General features: G+C 31.9%; 1 protein-coding gene across 1 annotated transcript; it reads left to right on the top strand.

Annotated features, from left to right (window-relative positions):
* The first annotated feature begins 1,328 nt into the window (after window positions 1-1,328).
* LOC132543269 (uncharacterized) lies at window positions 1,329-14,459 on the top strand. The gene is made up of 2 exons (XM_060206752.1): window positions 1,329-1,379; window positions 7,387-14,459. The coding sequence occupies exon 2, from the start codon at window positions 7,400-7,402 to the stop codon at window positions 8,228-8,230; it is 831 nt and encodes a 276-aa protein (XP_060062735.1). The 5' UTR covers window positions 1,329-1,379; window positions 7,387-7,399; the 3' UTR covers window positions 8,231-14,459.
* Window positions 14,460-16,937: the final 2,478 nt, after the last annotated feature.

Raw genomic sequence — 16,937 nt, 5'->3', positions numbered from 1 at the left:
GTATATACTTTTATGGACTTCCCCATATAAAATTTTCTCAAGGAACAGGAGGAAGTTCATCAAAAATTAGGATGAAAAATCCTTTCCAAATTCCTTGAGAATTTTTCATACAAAAATGTTTTCAAGGAGATATTAGCTGAGGAAAATCTCGAGCAGTAGAGGAAATCTATAACATTTATTTTTGATTTTTATATACATATATATTTTGTGGGGCCAGGTCATATAACATTACGAAAAAGAGAGAAAATACAAAAAAATATTCCATTTTAAAACTACAGGGAAAACAAAAAAGTTTTGAGATAATAAAAAAGTTTGTGGAGATATTTAGTAAGATAGTTTTCTTGGCATTTCGCGCAATTTCAATGCAATTTAAGTGACCGTAATTGTGGGGACATGTAAATAGACATCAATTGGTTCGAATCCTATAACACTAGATTACACATCCTGGATTTGGTTTACTGTTTGGCCTAAGTACTGTGGATGTGATTGGAGTAGATTTATGGCATGAACTGTCAAAATTAGCGCTCAAAGGCATGTTTATCATTAAATAGATATGTAATTATAAAAAAAAGTATATTAAGCATATTTCTTATGTTAAATGCTGGCTATTTAGTATTGTTTTCAGAAAACGGATTTCAACATTGCGAACAATTGAAATTTACAGTTGATATTGACAAAACCAAAATTGTAATGTTCCGTAGAGGCGGGAAAATTTGAAACGGACTTAAAAATGTAAAAATAAGCAGTATTGACCTATATTAGTGTACAGTTGGAATACAATATCAACTTAATGATACACAGAAGTAATCACGTGATCAAGGAAGTAAAACAAAATGCTTCCTTTTAAGTGTACAAGGTTTGAATCTTAATTATAAAGCCATGCTTTGTTCGATACCTACACCCGGCGCGCTTCAAAATTACTCTTTGATCTACGTCACAGCCCTGAACGTTTAAAGTCTGAAATGGGTAATGAATAAAACTGAGAAATGTTTATCAAGAAGACTTGAAAAATTGCTCAAAAGCTCTTTGGAACCTTAATTCTCGATGTTTTTTCGCTCCGAAAAGAATAACAATTAATTCTCGGAACGCGAGGGGACGAGAATTAAGGTTTGTTAACTGTCTTCTTTCTGAACGAAGACACGAAAATGCTAGAACTAAGATTTAATTGTCGTCTTTTCGGAGTATATCTAAAAGTGAGGTGTCCAGCCGCCTTTCACTAGATCTTACAGTTCAAAGCAGTCGATAATATATACCGGAAATGCAGACACCTGTCTAGATGGGAATTAAGCCCGAGTTGTCTTCGAGTTGTTTTCGGGTCGGATCTTGAAAGATATAACTATCCTGTGTGATATTTTTACATCGAGGTTGTATTTGCTATTGTAAGTATATAACTTAAGAGTTCATGGATAGACTCACATGACGTCACGTAATTTACTGCAGTAACAATGATTTCTCGATTGCAGTAAGTCAACCGTGATCCATTGCTTTATTGACCTCACCTTGGAAACTGAAACAGTTTCACGAAAGTGCTGTTTCTATGATCATGGGATGGAAGGTGTTACATTTGCCTCTTTTATGTTGGAACCTTGTAACCATTTTCAAACTGTACAAAAACATAGTAATACAGAACTAAGATTGAATTATCATACATTTAGAGCTGTTGGTGTATGGAATAGTATACATGTTCACGTTGTATATGCAAAAACTATCAGGACATTTGAAAATCTATTGGGTGATCATTTCAATTACATAATGTATGACTTTTAATTAATATGACATGTGCATTTCACATGTGAAGTTACTGAAACTATATTATAAATAATAGACCTGGGTATAGCCTTCGTCCCATCAAATTGTTATTAAATACTGTTAAATATTATTTAAGATTTTACCCCAACTCACTTGAAATAATTTTAGTGTTGAGATGGGAATATTATGTCACAGTCTATATAAGGATGAGAAAAACCACAAATTTGCTTTAATACACAAACTTGCCTATTATAAGCCAATTTGGTTATGGATTTGTTACAAAAAATAGCCGGAATCAGTGTGAACTTCGCTTTTCAAATTGCATTTATTTAGTCACGAGACATCATACAACTGTAAAAATAAGATTTATTTGCATGTGAGAAAGTACCAAAAATAGATGCAAGACTTCCGGCCTATATGGCATCTGTTGCAATAGTACAGTTACTATGACTGCAAGACTGTTACAGTCAGCATTTTTTGGTAAAAAATATTCACCTTGTCATAAATTGATGCAACTTTTAATAGTATATTTCAAAAGTCACAGTTTGAATGATTTTGCCATTTTTAGTAGGAAATCCTTATCCCAATTGGCGTATAATAAGCAAGTTTGCAAATTATATGCAAATTTGTGGTTTTCCTTTTGGTTGTATGTCTTTGGGGAAAAAATTATGTTTTTATGGCAAAAACTTCGGAAACGGAGGGAAGCATTTGAAAAAAAAAGAAATTGTCAATTGATGAGGACTAGGTAGCGTGTTCATTTAGAGTTTGGAGGGTCCCTAGTTGGAACCCTGATCTGCATATCTGATTGTGCATTTTTCAAATCCTATCACATATATTATAACCTTACCTGTAAAATTGATTTGAACTGGTGTGCATACAAATTAAATAAAAACTTAACCAAATGGATTCATTCTTCTATCCACCAGGTAATAATGTAGCAACATAAAAACTACTAACATGTTAATGGAATCATTATTCACATACAAATATGGAAAGAAAAATTTACACACAGACTCCAGAAAAAGTGCAAGGAAATAAGACCAGGTGTTCCAGAAGAGTAAGTGTCTTCTGCTTCATCAAAGATACCTGCAATGTAAAGTTTGGTCAATTCAAGTAATGAGTGTCACATTGCCAAATGAGAACAAAATAAACAACAACAGAATGACTTCGATATGCAAACAAACACCTCCACCTCCATATTGCGTAAAAAATAAAAATAGAATATTTCTCAATGAGATCATTAACATGACCCTAAAATTTCCCCATAACCTTCATCAACCTTGTGCACCTCTTAAAACCCTTTTGTTGAAAGTTTGTCTGTCATTTGCTGACATTTGCATTAAAATCATGGTGTTGGGAGCAAACCCTAGAATATTACATCAACTGCAACATGTAAACACCATAAGTTGGGGATGCAGGAATATTGCTATGAAGAAATGGAAAATTCAATGTAAAGGGAAATTGAAATCATCACGCTTATCATACGGCCTAGTGGAAAACTGTAGCTATTCGCTTTATGCAAGGAAAAGATTGAGTGAAGGGAGACACATCAATATTTGATTTTAGTGTTTCTAGGGCGGCACCTGTGCCATGTCTCCTGTTTTTGGATAATTGATATTGTGTTTGCATGTTATTGTAGGCTCACAGTTGTAATCGTTATTGTTATATTATTTACCACTTTAGTTACTGTAAGTGTTTACTGGCTAGAGAGTACAGCTGACAATATGTTGACTTATTGCTACCGGTTGTACCATTTTGTTCAATACTATAATTAGCAGTTTTCTTATTGTTACATATTTTTAAGGGGCCTTATTGGTCAGCAGCCTCTTGACTTTGGGAAAGATGTAATGCTTTGTCCATCCTGGGCTTATTGTAGGATAAATAGTGTAAATGTGTGAAAACAAATTTTCTGGAATGTTGATTTGGCAACACATGTATTAAAAGATTTATATCAGGGGATTTTGAAAACCATGTAGCCTACTGCCATATCACACTCTGTCTTTGATATTTTTCAATCCTGTAAATACAATTTGAAAGCAATTTTCACATTTTAAAAATCGATTTGGTTTGGTAGTAAATTGTGAATACAATACAGCTTATGAAAATGTTACTTTGATACAGTATTGCAAACATTTCTCTTCCATGCAGTACAACCAATGAAAACATTGATATGAAACAACCAATTAAAACTTTACTTTGCTATAGTATAAGTCTATAAAAATGATATTACAAGGTATTTTCAAATAAAATAAACAGCCTTGCTAAAAATCTAAAAATATATATATTCCAAATGTCTACTTGATATAAATACAATGTATCAAAAAGTTACATTTAGATTTGTTTCAGAAAATTAAACAGATGCATACTTCATCAACTGTGATTAAACTCTGAGAAGGGATGATCTATATCATTGATAGTATAGTGGAATGTAACTGATAAATTTACTAATATATATCTACCATATTTCACCTAATAATATATCTACGGCTATATATAGTTTCCAGTTTTACTTCATGCATCACAATATATATATAAAAGTGATTCTCTCTTTATTTCTCTTCTGATCAGAAATCAGAACCAGTAGACTGATTATGGCAAGATTTAGGAGAAAATTAATTAAGACTTAAGATATATAAAAAAAAATATTGAGAGTTCAGAGACCCATGAAAGAAAAGAAAGATTTTAAAAGGGTATAAAATTTAGGGTGCATGCAAATGTCTTTTTTTTTTTTGTTAAATGATGTCATTGTGTTGGTCCATACTGAAGTTAAAGGTGCTAAAACTGTTATAGTTGCTCGGGATTAATTACAACTTGTCATTGAAATTTGTAACAGAGAGGAAAAGGTCAGTACTCTTAATTATTGCATTTATATCATATAATGTGAAATTTTTTAGAAGCTTAAGGTTGTACTCTGCAAATTAAATGACATTGACCCATTATCTAACAATATCCGAGGCTCTGAGGTTCGATGTGTTCATGGCCAGGACAGCTTGTCAATACTGTATATGCCGTAATAAGCAGGCAATATTTAAAATAATACAAAAGAGATGCACTCAATAGTAATTATCTACAGGTAAAATCTAACCTGTGGAATATGTATATATTACATGAAACCTGAAACTTTAGCAACACAAAACAGAATCAAAATAGGGAAATTATTAAAAATTTTCGTTGTTTCGTAGGTGAGGCAATTGCACACAGTCAAAAGGCAGTATACTTTATTGGTAGGTTAAGTTAGCAGTAACTTTATTTAAGCACATTTTTAGCCATCGTTTCCAGAAGACAGATGGAGATTGGTTGATGGGGACAGTAGACAAAGCTACTTAAATAAAATACAATTATAGAAATTTATATGACGTGACGTAAGTTTCAGGATGTAGAAATTGGTGACTTCTAAACAAATAACAACAAACTTAAATCAAACAAGGTATAAATTAATTGTTACTTACGCTATGGACTTGGTAATTTTGTCATGCAAGAAGAACCAGGGTAGTGGTGTTTATTTATAAGAACAAAAATCCTAGTTCAAGGACAATTATGGTAAATGTATAGATATGATTTGGATTACTAATGTATCTGAGTGGCACATCACTTCACTACAGACAGTGTACAGGTCATTGGTCATATCAGTGAACAGTATCTGCTAGGCTTATAGCCTAGTTAGGTTTACAACTCTAAACAGTATACCAGAAATTTGAAAAAAATATATTGTTAAAAAATTTTCAGAACTTGAATGGTGTATATATAAATAAGGATTTGAATTATTATTTCAGAGACTGAAAACATCAAATTATAGAAAATTTGTGTTCTAAAATTATATCAGGGAAAATAAAGTATAAAGTTTGTAAAGTTAACAGCAATCAAGGCAAGGGGTTAATGGTTCAACAAGTTAGAAGATAATGATCTGTCTGGTAGAGGGGAGAAGCAACCAGTACGTTGGATTTCTCCAGCAATACGTTTTTCCTATGGGTTTGATTGGAAGATTTTTACGGAGTCTGTTTCTGTACAAGTGGTTCAAATGTCAGCTTCGGACGTACCAAAAAGGCTATAGGCTCGAGTTATCTCGTGGTAACAGGTATTACTGAGGATGATATATGGACAATATATCTCTTCTTTTCCTGCTTTTGTCGTTTCCAGAGTTTTATTGTCTTGAGTTTGGCGTTGAATCTCCTGTATAACACACTAAACATTTTTTTTGTACATGTGATAACATAATATAAAATCACACAATGCAGATCTCTCTCTTGAAATGGTTTGGAGATTGAGTTCATGTTTGGGAAATTGTCAATACAAGCAATACTTGATTTGAATCTTTACAAATTTGCATTCATTAAAAATATTTGAAAATTAATACTTGTTTATAATCACCAGTGGTCATAACAATTCTTTAAACAGTTGAATCTTACTTTAATGAGACACTGATTTTAATCATTTTAAGGAGATCATGATCCATGACCAAAAATTTCAAATGACAATAAATTGTTGTACAGCATGTAACAGCCATTTAAAGACTGACACTTTGGTAGCTAAACAAAATCCATATGTAGTTTGCTAGTTTTGAAGATTTCATTTTCAAATCAACATGTTGAATGCAGTTTGTGAGCTCAATCTGTAGTTATGAGTAAAACTTAAGTTAATTATCTAGGTATGTTGTATGTTACCCGACCTCCCCCTTAATACTTTAAAATTTGATAAGGCTTTAAAGTCCATTACATATCTTCTTTAAATTTGGTATTAAAAGGTCATTGGAAGTCTATGATTGATGATATGCTAATTAAATGCTGATTTATGTTTCTCTTTCCATATTTTTACAATATATACCATAATTAGAACTTAACAGGTCAGTGTTTTTAAAGTCCATAATTAATATACCGTACATTTGACATCTATAATGCTAATATGTTTAGTGATGGATTCTACCACTAGTTTAGAAAAATAAGCTTCATGATTGCGCTGGATTTATATTATGTTGCATAGGTGCTATAAAGATTAATTTTAATAAAGTTGAAAATTTCAAATTAACTTTATGATAAGTCATTTACCTTCTGCTTATTCGTAGTAAACAACTTCTGTGATACAGACATATACATGTAAACTACATGCACAGAGGGATGTGACTAAGCATCATGTGTCAGACTCAATTTAAAGACAAGTAAACAGAACACAAAATAAACAAGGTTATCATGTAAAAAGCAGCAAAAATCGTAAATTTAAGGTACAATATGGAAAAAAGACGGGAATCTGAAGTAAACGATCCTCCAAACATGAGTGTGAACATAAGAGATCCACTTGACTACCAACGTCACTGTGTACTTACTTTATAAGTAACCTACTGACCTGCTGTATTTCTTGTTTGTTTCAAAGTCCAAGCATGCAGTACCAAGACCACTTGACCATCACGTCACTGTGTAATGTTAGTTTATAATTTACTAATTAACTTGTTTTTTCATACAAAGTCCAAGCATGCAGTACCAAGACCACTTGACCATCACGTCACTGTGTAATGTTAGTTTATGATTTACTAATTAACTTGTTTTTTCATACAAAGTCCAAGCATGCAGTACCAAGACCACTTGACCATCACGTCACTGTGTAATGTTAGTTTATAAATTACCAATTCACTTTTTATTTTTTCAGACAAAGTCCAAGCATGCAGTACCGAGACGCTTACGCGTTCTTCGTCTTCCTTGTCTTCATCATGATCATCTTCAACTACAAGGACTACACAGAGCGTCTCAAGACTACCTCTAAGCCTTTCACTCCACCAAAGGTTTCTCCCTTACTGTCAAACATCACACTGATTCAGAAGCTAAACCGGTCTCTGACATTGGAACAGAGTGACAGAGTTGCACAGTGCATCACATCTTTCCAGAACAAGGGACCATCCCCAGATGACACGATGGATTCAGAAACCTACTTGAATGCCCATTCTTACCTGAACTCCAACAGTCTGATCATCGACCTGGGCGGAAAATCGGCAGAAGAACTGATTAAGCGGTACAAACCACGTCTAACAGTCATCTTAGAGCCAGTTCCTTACTTTTACCAGGAACTTGTTAAAAAATTCTCAGGTATTCCAAATGTTGTGATTTATAATTTCGGTCTTGCTGCAAAAAATGATGTCTACCGAGCGAAGATGGACAGACATCCTGACATGTCTACAGATGGCAATAGAAATGTTGTTGTGAAAGTTGTCAGTGCAAAAGATTTCTTCATTGAGATGGGTGTAGGGTTTTTTGACGTTGATTTGCTGAATATGGACTGTGGGGGATGTGAATATGATGTTATGGACGTCATTCTTTCATCAACACTCATCAAGCACTTCAGAAACATAGAATTTCAACCACATCCAAAAAAATCTATCTACGACTCAGTTCGCAGATATTGTCAATATGAAGAGTTACTTAAAGACACACATCAAAATGTCTTTAACCACAAACTTGTGAAGGAAAGCTGGGTTCGTCTGGATCTTCAAAAGTGAATTTTGTTATCTAATCAAAACATACTTAAAAATTCCATTAACTTGTAGACAAAATTTATTTTATATTTTACAATCTGATTTTGACAGGGGTTTCTTGATGTATATAATTGTACTACTTGATAAAACAACCGTGTGATATGCATTTTTAAACCATGTTTTTAGGCTGAAACATTTATTTGTTAATTACTAAAGTGTGATATCTGTACACGTGTCATGATATCTTAGATTCACAAGGATTTATTAAGCTTTCTTATATACATGAACCATGTATATGTATTCTTTTTGTAATGCAGAGTTATCTGCTCTTAAGAGCAGGTGTTAATCGTTCTGCCATTAATTTCCTGAGAGAATTACATTGTTTTCTCGTAACATTACACTCAGAAATAAGTGACGTAATAGTCAATACCTGCCATCAAGAACAGATAACTCTGCAATACGAACAAACAGAATTTTAAATTCTTACAAATCAAAGTCTTTGTAATGGTAATATATGTAACGGTACATATGGAATATAGTAGGTAATATTGATAGTTTAATCCAATATCTGTAATGGATCCTAACAAACAAATGTTCGTTGCATATTACTGGAATAGATATATGATCAATGAAGTAAAAACAACAGTATGGACAAGTGAATTGACATTACAGTTGTTGTTATTGTTGTGATCATATATATACACGTATATATATATATATACCATATACATATGTAGAAAGATTGTTTAAGGAATAAAGTGTTAGGTTTATATTCTCATAAATGGATTTGCCCATAAGCTCCACATATAGACATTTGTAGACATATATTTACAAACGAAAAAGAAAATCAGAATTCAAGCAGCTTCCCTTCTTTTAGGATCATAAGGGAGAGAGGTGGAGGTTGTGCTCAATTCTCTTTTTCCATTTCATTGTTTTTGTTTTTTTTTTCTTTTTGTTTCTTCTGTGTTTGGAAAGCATCAATACAGTACAGTAATATATCCTTCATCTCGTTATGTTTTTCCTTGTACAAGCTTGTTTCATATCCGTTTGTCATTATACTAGTATTTAGATTGTGCAGTACATGACTATGCTATCTACATGGGTTGATATATTTCTTTAACTTTTACATAGAAATTAATCACAGAGAGTAGATCACTTGAACCTGATATTGATGGAGAAAATATTGTCTGTTTCACATTTTATGTAAAATGATACTTTTTTTTTCTCTTGGTGAAAAAACAAACCATGTCCTGTAATTTATTTCTTTCTTAAATTCATTCAAAAAGCAAACTTTGTACAGGGTATGAAATAGAATGTATTTGATGTCCAAGTGTAATGAAACCTATACAAGATTAATACATAAGTAACCTTGGTAAAAAACTAGCCGCAATATACCACTTGGCTAGAGAGAACTTCTCTTTAGCTCGATTGGTTGAGCATGAGACTAGTAAGCCAGGGGTCCCAGGTTTGATACCTAGCAGAGGCATTGAGATGAAAAATGACCTCTATTACATTGGTGCCCATGTAGGGACTCGAGAATAGTACTTAGTCATGCCCCACCAGCATCGTTGTAACCCCTGGAAACTTGAGGACGAGTTATTTCCTGGAGGGGGAGTATGTAACCCTGGCTCTTTAGCTCGATTGGTTGAGTGTGAGACTATTAAGCCAGGGGTCCCGGGTTCGATTCCTAGCAGAGGCATTGAGATGAAAAATGACCTCTATTACACATAAGTAGTACTACACATAGTGGTATACTATATTTGTGTAGAAATCAGCCTTCACCAGGTCAAGCTCCTTCATTCTTTCTCCCTGTTAAATATCATTACCATAAAATACCTTTTCATTATCTTGATATAATTCCACACCCTGAGTTTGAGCCAGAATTAATATGTTGGCCTCCAGGGTTTACTACAGGTTAAATAAAATGTAATGCTACTGATGTTTTATAAACTCAATATAAACTGTACACGTAAAATCGTGTATTCTTGTTCGGGGTTTATTTTCATTCATTTTGTGACTACTTTTAAGCCATGAAATCATATGAGTAGACTTAATGAGCTATAATAGTAATTTTTGAAAAGCTATGAAAATTAAGCTACGCAAAAATATGTGATTTTGAAGTATTTTTAGGCTGATGGCATAGGGGTATGTCTACGACACTCCTGGCTGGGAGTCAATGATTGATAAATGATTAATCATATATCTTATTATAGTAAATACTCCATTGCTGGGCTGCTTGTTTCATTCAAAAATACATAGAGTTACCTCCTTTTACGTATATTGTTAAAGCTTGTCACTTTTTAAAGTTTTTGAGTTACAGACTTTTGGTGACAATCTTGTTTCACTTTATTAAAATGACATCTTCAGGTGGATTATTATTTCATCAAAAAGTCAGTCTGGCGATACTTATGAAACTAAATCAAAACAAAATCAGTTATGAAATTAATTAAGCCATCAAAACCTATGTGAGATATGGAGAATGTCCCTTCAAACTTGAGAGTCATCACTAATTTTTTTGGGAGTAAGAAACATACACCCAAGGTTTGACCCTGATATTTAAGGTTCTGTAGAAGAAGTTCCTGATTTCTTCAGCACATTTCATTACTAGACTATTTTATACATCTGGAGCTGTGAAGTTTGATAGAATCAGTCCCCTTACATCCTCAATACTCGAGGGGTTACGATCATGTTGATATACTCACCAGTAATTAATAGTAGTTACGTGAAAGTGATTTATCAACATTTTGAATTGTCAGAACATTTTCGGTTATTAACAGGACATTCCCTATATATAGCATGTTAATTATAAGTTGCCCAATTATAACAGGACAATTTAGAAAAGTGTGTGCCATTTGTCCTCAGATGTGTAGATTATCATCACTGACAATATATAATGGTTTGGTGATTATAATGACGATCACTCTCCATGTGATAAGCTTCTAAATCCACATTTACTAGAATTTGTAGAAAATTAAAATATTGTTTACTTCACTGCTGATTTTGAGTTGCTTTACTTGTGACACTGCTATGTGATTTTATTTTTTATTTTACATTGAAGTCCCCGCTTTGATAATTAAATGATGTATATTTATATGAGTGTTGTTGTAAATACATGTTATATGTTTTAAAACTATATAAAATCTATTTTTATCAAGAGAATTGTTGTAAATTACCCACTGACTAAAATTGATATAATTGTTGAAGTTATGTCATAGAGATGTTGTTGAAAGGAAATGTCGTTTAGTGATAATTTTGACATAGGTATATGTTACTTACAGGGTTAGTTAATATATGTAGTGGAAGATTTTATTTTTAAGAGAGTGAAGTGATTGTTGATACACTGGTACTGTAAAGTAATTCACTTCCTTGGTGATTTATTTTTATTGAAGTTGTGAGTACTGTTAATCAGAGAACTCAGGATTTCATGAAATGTTAAAATAAGTAACTCTGTTGCGTTGTATTTATCCATAAAATCAAATGTACAGGAAATAGTGATTTTATTTAAAAAACACAAAAATTGAGCCCCAGAAAATGATATCATTTTACAGTCCTAGACTCTATGCAAAAATACCAACTGTTGACCTAGCTGTCATCAGCTTTGATTTTTGCGTATCAGACTTTTGATTGGCTGACAGCAGCCGATTTGATTTGTGAAGAAAAAATATAATAAAAAGATTCATTGGGCAACAAGAATATGTTACATTTTTAAAAGACCTACTGATGAAGCCATTTTATCAGTCATGCAAAATTAACTCTCTTTCCATAACCACTCTATAATTTGAGAGTCAAAATACGGTTCATTCTAATAACCAATGATATTTACAACATGGTTACCAATATTTGAGTCTTGCTTTGAGGAATGGTTACCAATGTCTCAAGTCTGTGGCTTTGAGGAATAGTTGCTCATGTGTGAGTCTGTGGCTGTGAGGAATAGTTACTCATGTGTGAGTCTGTGGCTGTGAGGAATGGTTACCCATGTCAGAGTCTGTGGCTGTGAGGAATAGTTACTCATGTGTGAGTCTGTGGCTGTGAGGAATAGTTACTCATGTGTGAGTCTGCGGCTGTGAGGAATAGTTACTCATGTGTGAGTCTGTTGCAGTAAGGAATGGTTACTCATGTGTGAGTCTGTGGCTGTAAGGAATAGTAACTGATGTGTGAGTCTGTGGCCATTTTTACACAAGTTGGTGGCATTACATGGAGGATTCAGTTTTGACTACTGAAGGAAAATGACTATAAAATTAAAAGTGCTTAAGACATTAGTGGATTTTGGCCAAGATGTTTTTCACTGACTACTTCTATAGCGTCATCAAATTAGCAACAGGCAAATCAAGCAATATGTAAATTTATTCGGAGAGCTGTCTATAGACAATACAATGTACTCATCATGTATGGGTGAGAAAGTTATTGAGGTGACAGACCATGGGTATATGTGATGATTATAACGTTACTTAAACAGACCATGTCTAATATGTGGTGTATATATATATAATCCTGTTTTTTTGGGTTTTTTTCCTCTCTCTCTTGAGTGAAAGTGAAATTTTCAACTTTAACTAAACACTTGATATTGATTTCTGTAAGCTTGAGCCAATAAAGATGTTGAAACAAAATTAGTAGAAAATACATCCAATGGTCCTGATTTGACAATAGTCAATGGTACATTTACAGGTATATAAATGTTCACAGTAAGAACAGCAGAAAATAATTAGAAAATAATTAGAAAATTAGATTTTCATTCTAACATGTGATATCATTATACATGTATAGAAAATTTCCATGGTTTCTTCTTTCCAGTCTCAGAGGTATAAAATTGTTTTATCATTTGTATCAAGTAACAAAGCATCTTGTGGACTACATACATTATTGCACCATTTGAGCTAAAATGCAAGCCATGGCCAAAATCCTTCAAGTTATGTATATGTATGGTATAGCTAGGTCAGTAAATTTCACTGTTTTTTTCTGGCATCAATCTCACTTTCACATATTACCAGTGAATATGTGATTTTTAATGCTAGCCTCAAAATATTTATAAGGTATGTTATTTTTTTTGTAAGAGTTATCTCCCTTAAATTTTCATCAATACTCATTTCAATTTTTCATTATGCAGTATTATCTAGCAATTACTGCCAAAATTTTACTGTGGCCATCAAGTAATCTTTCATAACCCATTTACATCATTTTAGATATAAGTCTCATGTAGTGTGTACATTTCACTTGTGTTATTGATATTGTTTATGTGTTACACGGCATCAGAGTAAATATAATTCACAGTTGATCATTAATCATCTATTTAGAAAAAGAACATTAAATAATTGAATGTGTCTTTTTTATATACACCTGTACATGTATAAGTACAACTTAAAGTATTTATGATGCAGAAAAGTAGCATACACCCTTAATGTTAGGAACAACATAAGGTATACTTTTTCTGCTATTTACAGCATTAGAGGAGGTGACTCTACTGAGCATTAGGTGGAAGACCTTTATAATTAGGAGGATATATCTAAGTCATTGTAATCAAAGATGGTTAAGGCCAAGATTTCAAACATTTTCATTATAGGTTTATTCAACAACTGAAAAAAATGTTAATCTGTGAAGGAAAACAACAAAATATAAAAAACATCGGGATGAATTATGTTTTTGTGAAAAAGGAATTGTTTTATAATTTACTTCATACTTATATTGTTGTGTATTATGTGTTTGTTTAAGATATGTTTGTACTTTTGATATTTTTTATTGTTGCGTATAGGCAGATGGGGTAATTAAATGTTCTGCCATTAACTTAAAGAGAGGTTTCAGAGCTGATTGTGAGCAAAATCTGTATTTCAGTATTTAAATTACTAACTAATCATTTTTGCATTATTAACAAATATGTCCTAACTTTTCATAAGTAACACCATTGAACGAAAATTCTTTGGAGCAAAACTGAAATGATAAAAATATATAGATTCAGACTTGGAATAATTGTGAATTTTTGTGTCAAGACAAATTTAGTTTTGGTTTTAAGTTAACTTGTTTTGCTTGGCAAAACACTTTTCAGTCGCTGTTTTCTTAAGAGTGAGCTCTCATTTATAATCAGATGTATTCAAATATATTTCATTTCAATAAATAATCAATATATGTAAATTTGAAATAATGGCAGATTTATGCAAAGGCTGTTGTAATATTAACACGGATTGTGGAACTTTGTGGTTTTATTTTTTATCTCATTAGTATGATTATATTTACTGAATGAATAAAGACACTTGTTCTGAAATCTTCTGGTATTAGTTTTTTTCTGACAGTGACAATCATACACAGGGTAATGATTAATGATAAAAAATGTGGTAACGAAGTCATCAAAATAATCAGAATATAAATGCTTTTATATAAAGAATGTGAGCACGTACAGCAGGTATGTCAGTTATGAAGAATATATTTCTAATTTTCACATTTGTACCATGTTTATTAGTAAAAGTGACGTGTCCATTGATTTCGATCAACTTTGCCTCAGAAAGAAACCATAAAATATAAATGTTAAAAGATTTAAGATGTGATGTTGATCTTGACTTCTCACATGATGAAAATGACATGAATCTGGTGACTTGAAATTTATTTTGGTCATCTGTGACAAAGTCTCAAGTACCCTATTGTCAATAATCAAAATGCCCAGGGTCATGGTATTAGGCCAGTGGCATGTTTGAATAAAGGGCTACCAAATTTGTTCAAATGTATGACCTTACTCTATTTTCAAAGTCACATGGGTCAGTGTGTTAAATCCTTTAAACTAATTCTCCTCATAACCACCTGACCATTAAGCCCATGGGTCTCTTGTATGAATATGTGTGCAATGGTTTAGCAATTATGGCCTGAACCAAAAATACTGAAAGATGGTAAACATGCACTTTTGTTTACCTTTGACCTTGAAGTAAAGGTCAAAGTGACCTGATTTCAGTGCACACTTCCCGTATGTGAGGGTTATAGATATATTTTTGGTTTCTGTATATCTCTAACTAGTGGAGTAAACGATATTGCCTAAACAAAAGTGAAAGAAAAAGCTAACTTTATTGACCTTTGACCTTGAGGTGAAGGTCACATTGACCAGATTTCAAGCTTGGTAGCTCTTCCTCCCAGCAATATCAGCGCCCTGAGCCTATTGGTTATGAGAAGAAGTTGTTTGAAATATTTTAACACATCGGTCAAAATCATATTATTCCATTACATCAACACAAATTATATTGATATAACATCAGCATATTGTATAAACATGTTCTCAGCAAATGAAGACAAAAACAGATTTGAATTTAAATGTTTAATATTAGATAAATGGCACAGGAGATGTACACGGTTGTAAACAAGTGAATAAGTTAATAGAAATTTATTAAATGGAGATGGCTAATAAATTAAAAAGTGTGCTTAGAAAATATATAATGTAACCTAGAACATGTATATAAATTGTATCACATTATTTTGTATGGAGTGAACAATAAAATCTGATTTAATGGAGAATTTTCATCAAATTTAAAAGTATCTTTATATCATATGTAACAATGTAAAATATAACTGAGTTCATAAAAACTGTAACATTATCATGTGTGGAGTAAAAACCACAGAACATTTAACCAGATACAAGCAATGCCTATAAAGCCTATAAAAACTATATACATGTACAATATAATCAGATGTCTGTAAAAATATTTGCCAAACAAACAATATCTGAACAGTTATTTATACTTAACAGTAAATATTCATAAATAATGTAAATATTCTTTATAAAAAGTTGCTGTTACAGGCATTGGAAAAATAACAGGATAACAGTTTTATCAAAATATTTCTAAAAATATACAGATGATATTCTCAATGTTTATAAATATTTGGATGGACATTTTTGATAATATTTCTATATCAAATATCTTTTGAAGATTTATAAGATATAAAGAATTTCTAAGATGTCCATTTTTCAGCTGTGGATTGAATTAAAAGCATGAATGACTCTCTAAATAATTATCAGAATTTGATGCAACAAGTAGATGCAAGAAAAAAGTAAAAGATAAGTATAAAAGTTGGAATGATTTGGAAAAGATTGGCTTTGTACAGGATTTCAAAATTTTTAGGCACCATTAGATTAACTTTGTAGTACATACTTATATAAATATATTTTTTTGAATTAATTTAAAAATTAATTAAGAATGTGATAGCTGAAAAATGCTTTTAGACATTGATATAATTAAAAGAAAATTGCTGAATAAAGCAACTTAAAAGAGATAAGATAAATACCATATTATTATCTTTTGAAAACATTTCAAGTTGGATTTTTTTTATCAACACAATTAAAGGTATGAAATTACAGATCACCTGATGGATTTTACATACCAGCACATTTCTTTTATTAAAAAATTCCAAATCATATCTTTAAAAAAATTACTAAAATTCTATAGATATAAATCTGAACAAAAATGCTGTATTACAAGTTTATAGGACTTAAAAGGATGATGATGGTTAGAAGGATAATTACAAATATATACTTATTTTTCCAAATGCTACTCTATATTATGTTAAATCAATATTCTTTTAGATTCTTGGATGATTAGTAATTATCTAAGGCATGATAGAAATACCTTTTATTTAACTGATATTGATACAAATGAAAAGATCATAAAATATCAGAATGTTTTGAAGAATCAGCAGTTTCAAATTGCAAACAATACCAGCCCATCTGAAAGCATATGATGATCTCAGCACCCTGAGTCACTTA

The sequence above is a fragment of the Ylistrum balloti genome, unplaced genomic scaffold (assembly GCF_031769215.1).
Source record: "Ylistrum balloti isolate Yb309-2 unplaced genomic scaffold, AGI_CSIRO_Ybal_v1 Utg369750, whole genome shotgun sequence".
Lineage (NCBI taxonomy): Eukaryota > Metazoa > Mollusca > Bivalvia > Pectinida > Pectinidae > Ylistrum > Ylistrum balloti.
The sequence above is the reverse complement of the archived record's forward strand: the minus strand, read 5'-3'. Positions and strand labels throughout refer to the sequence as shown.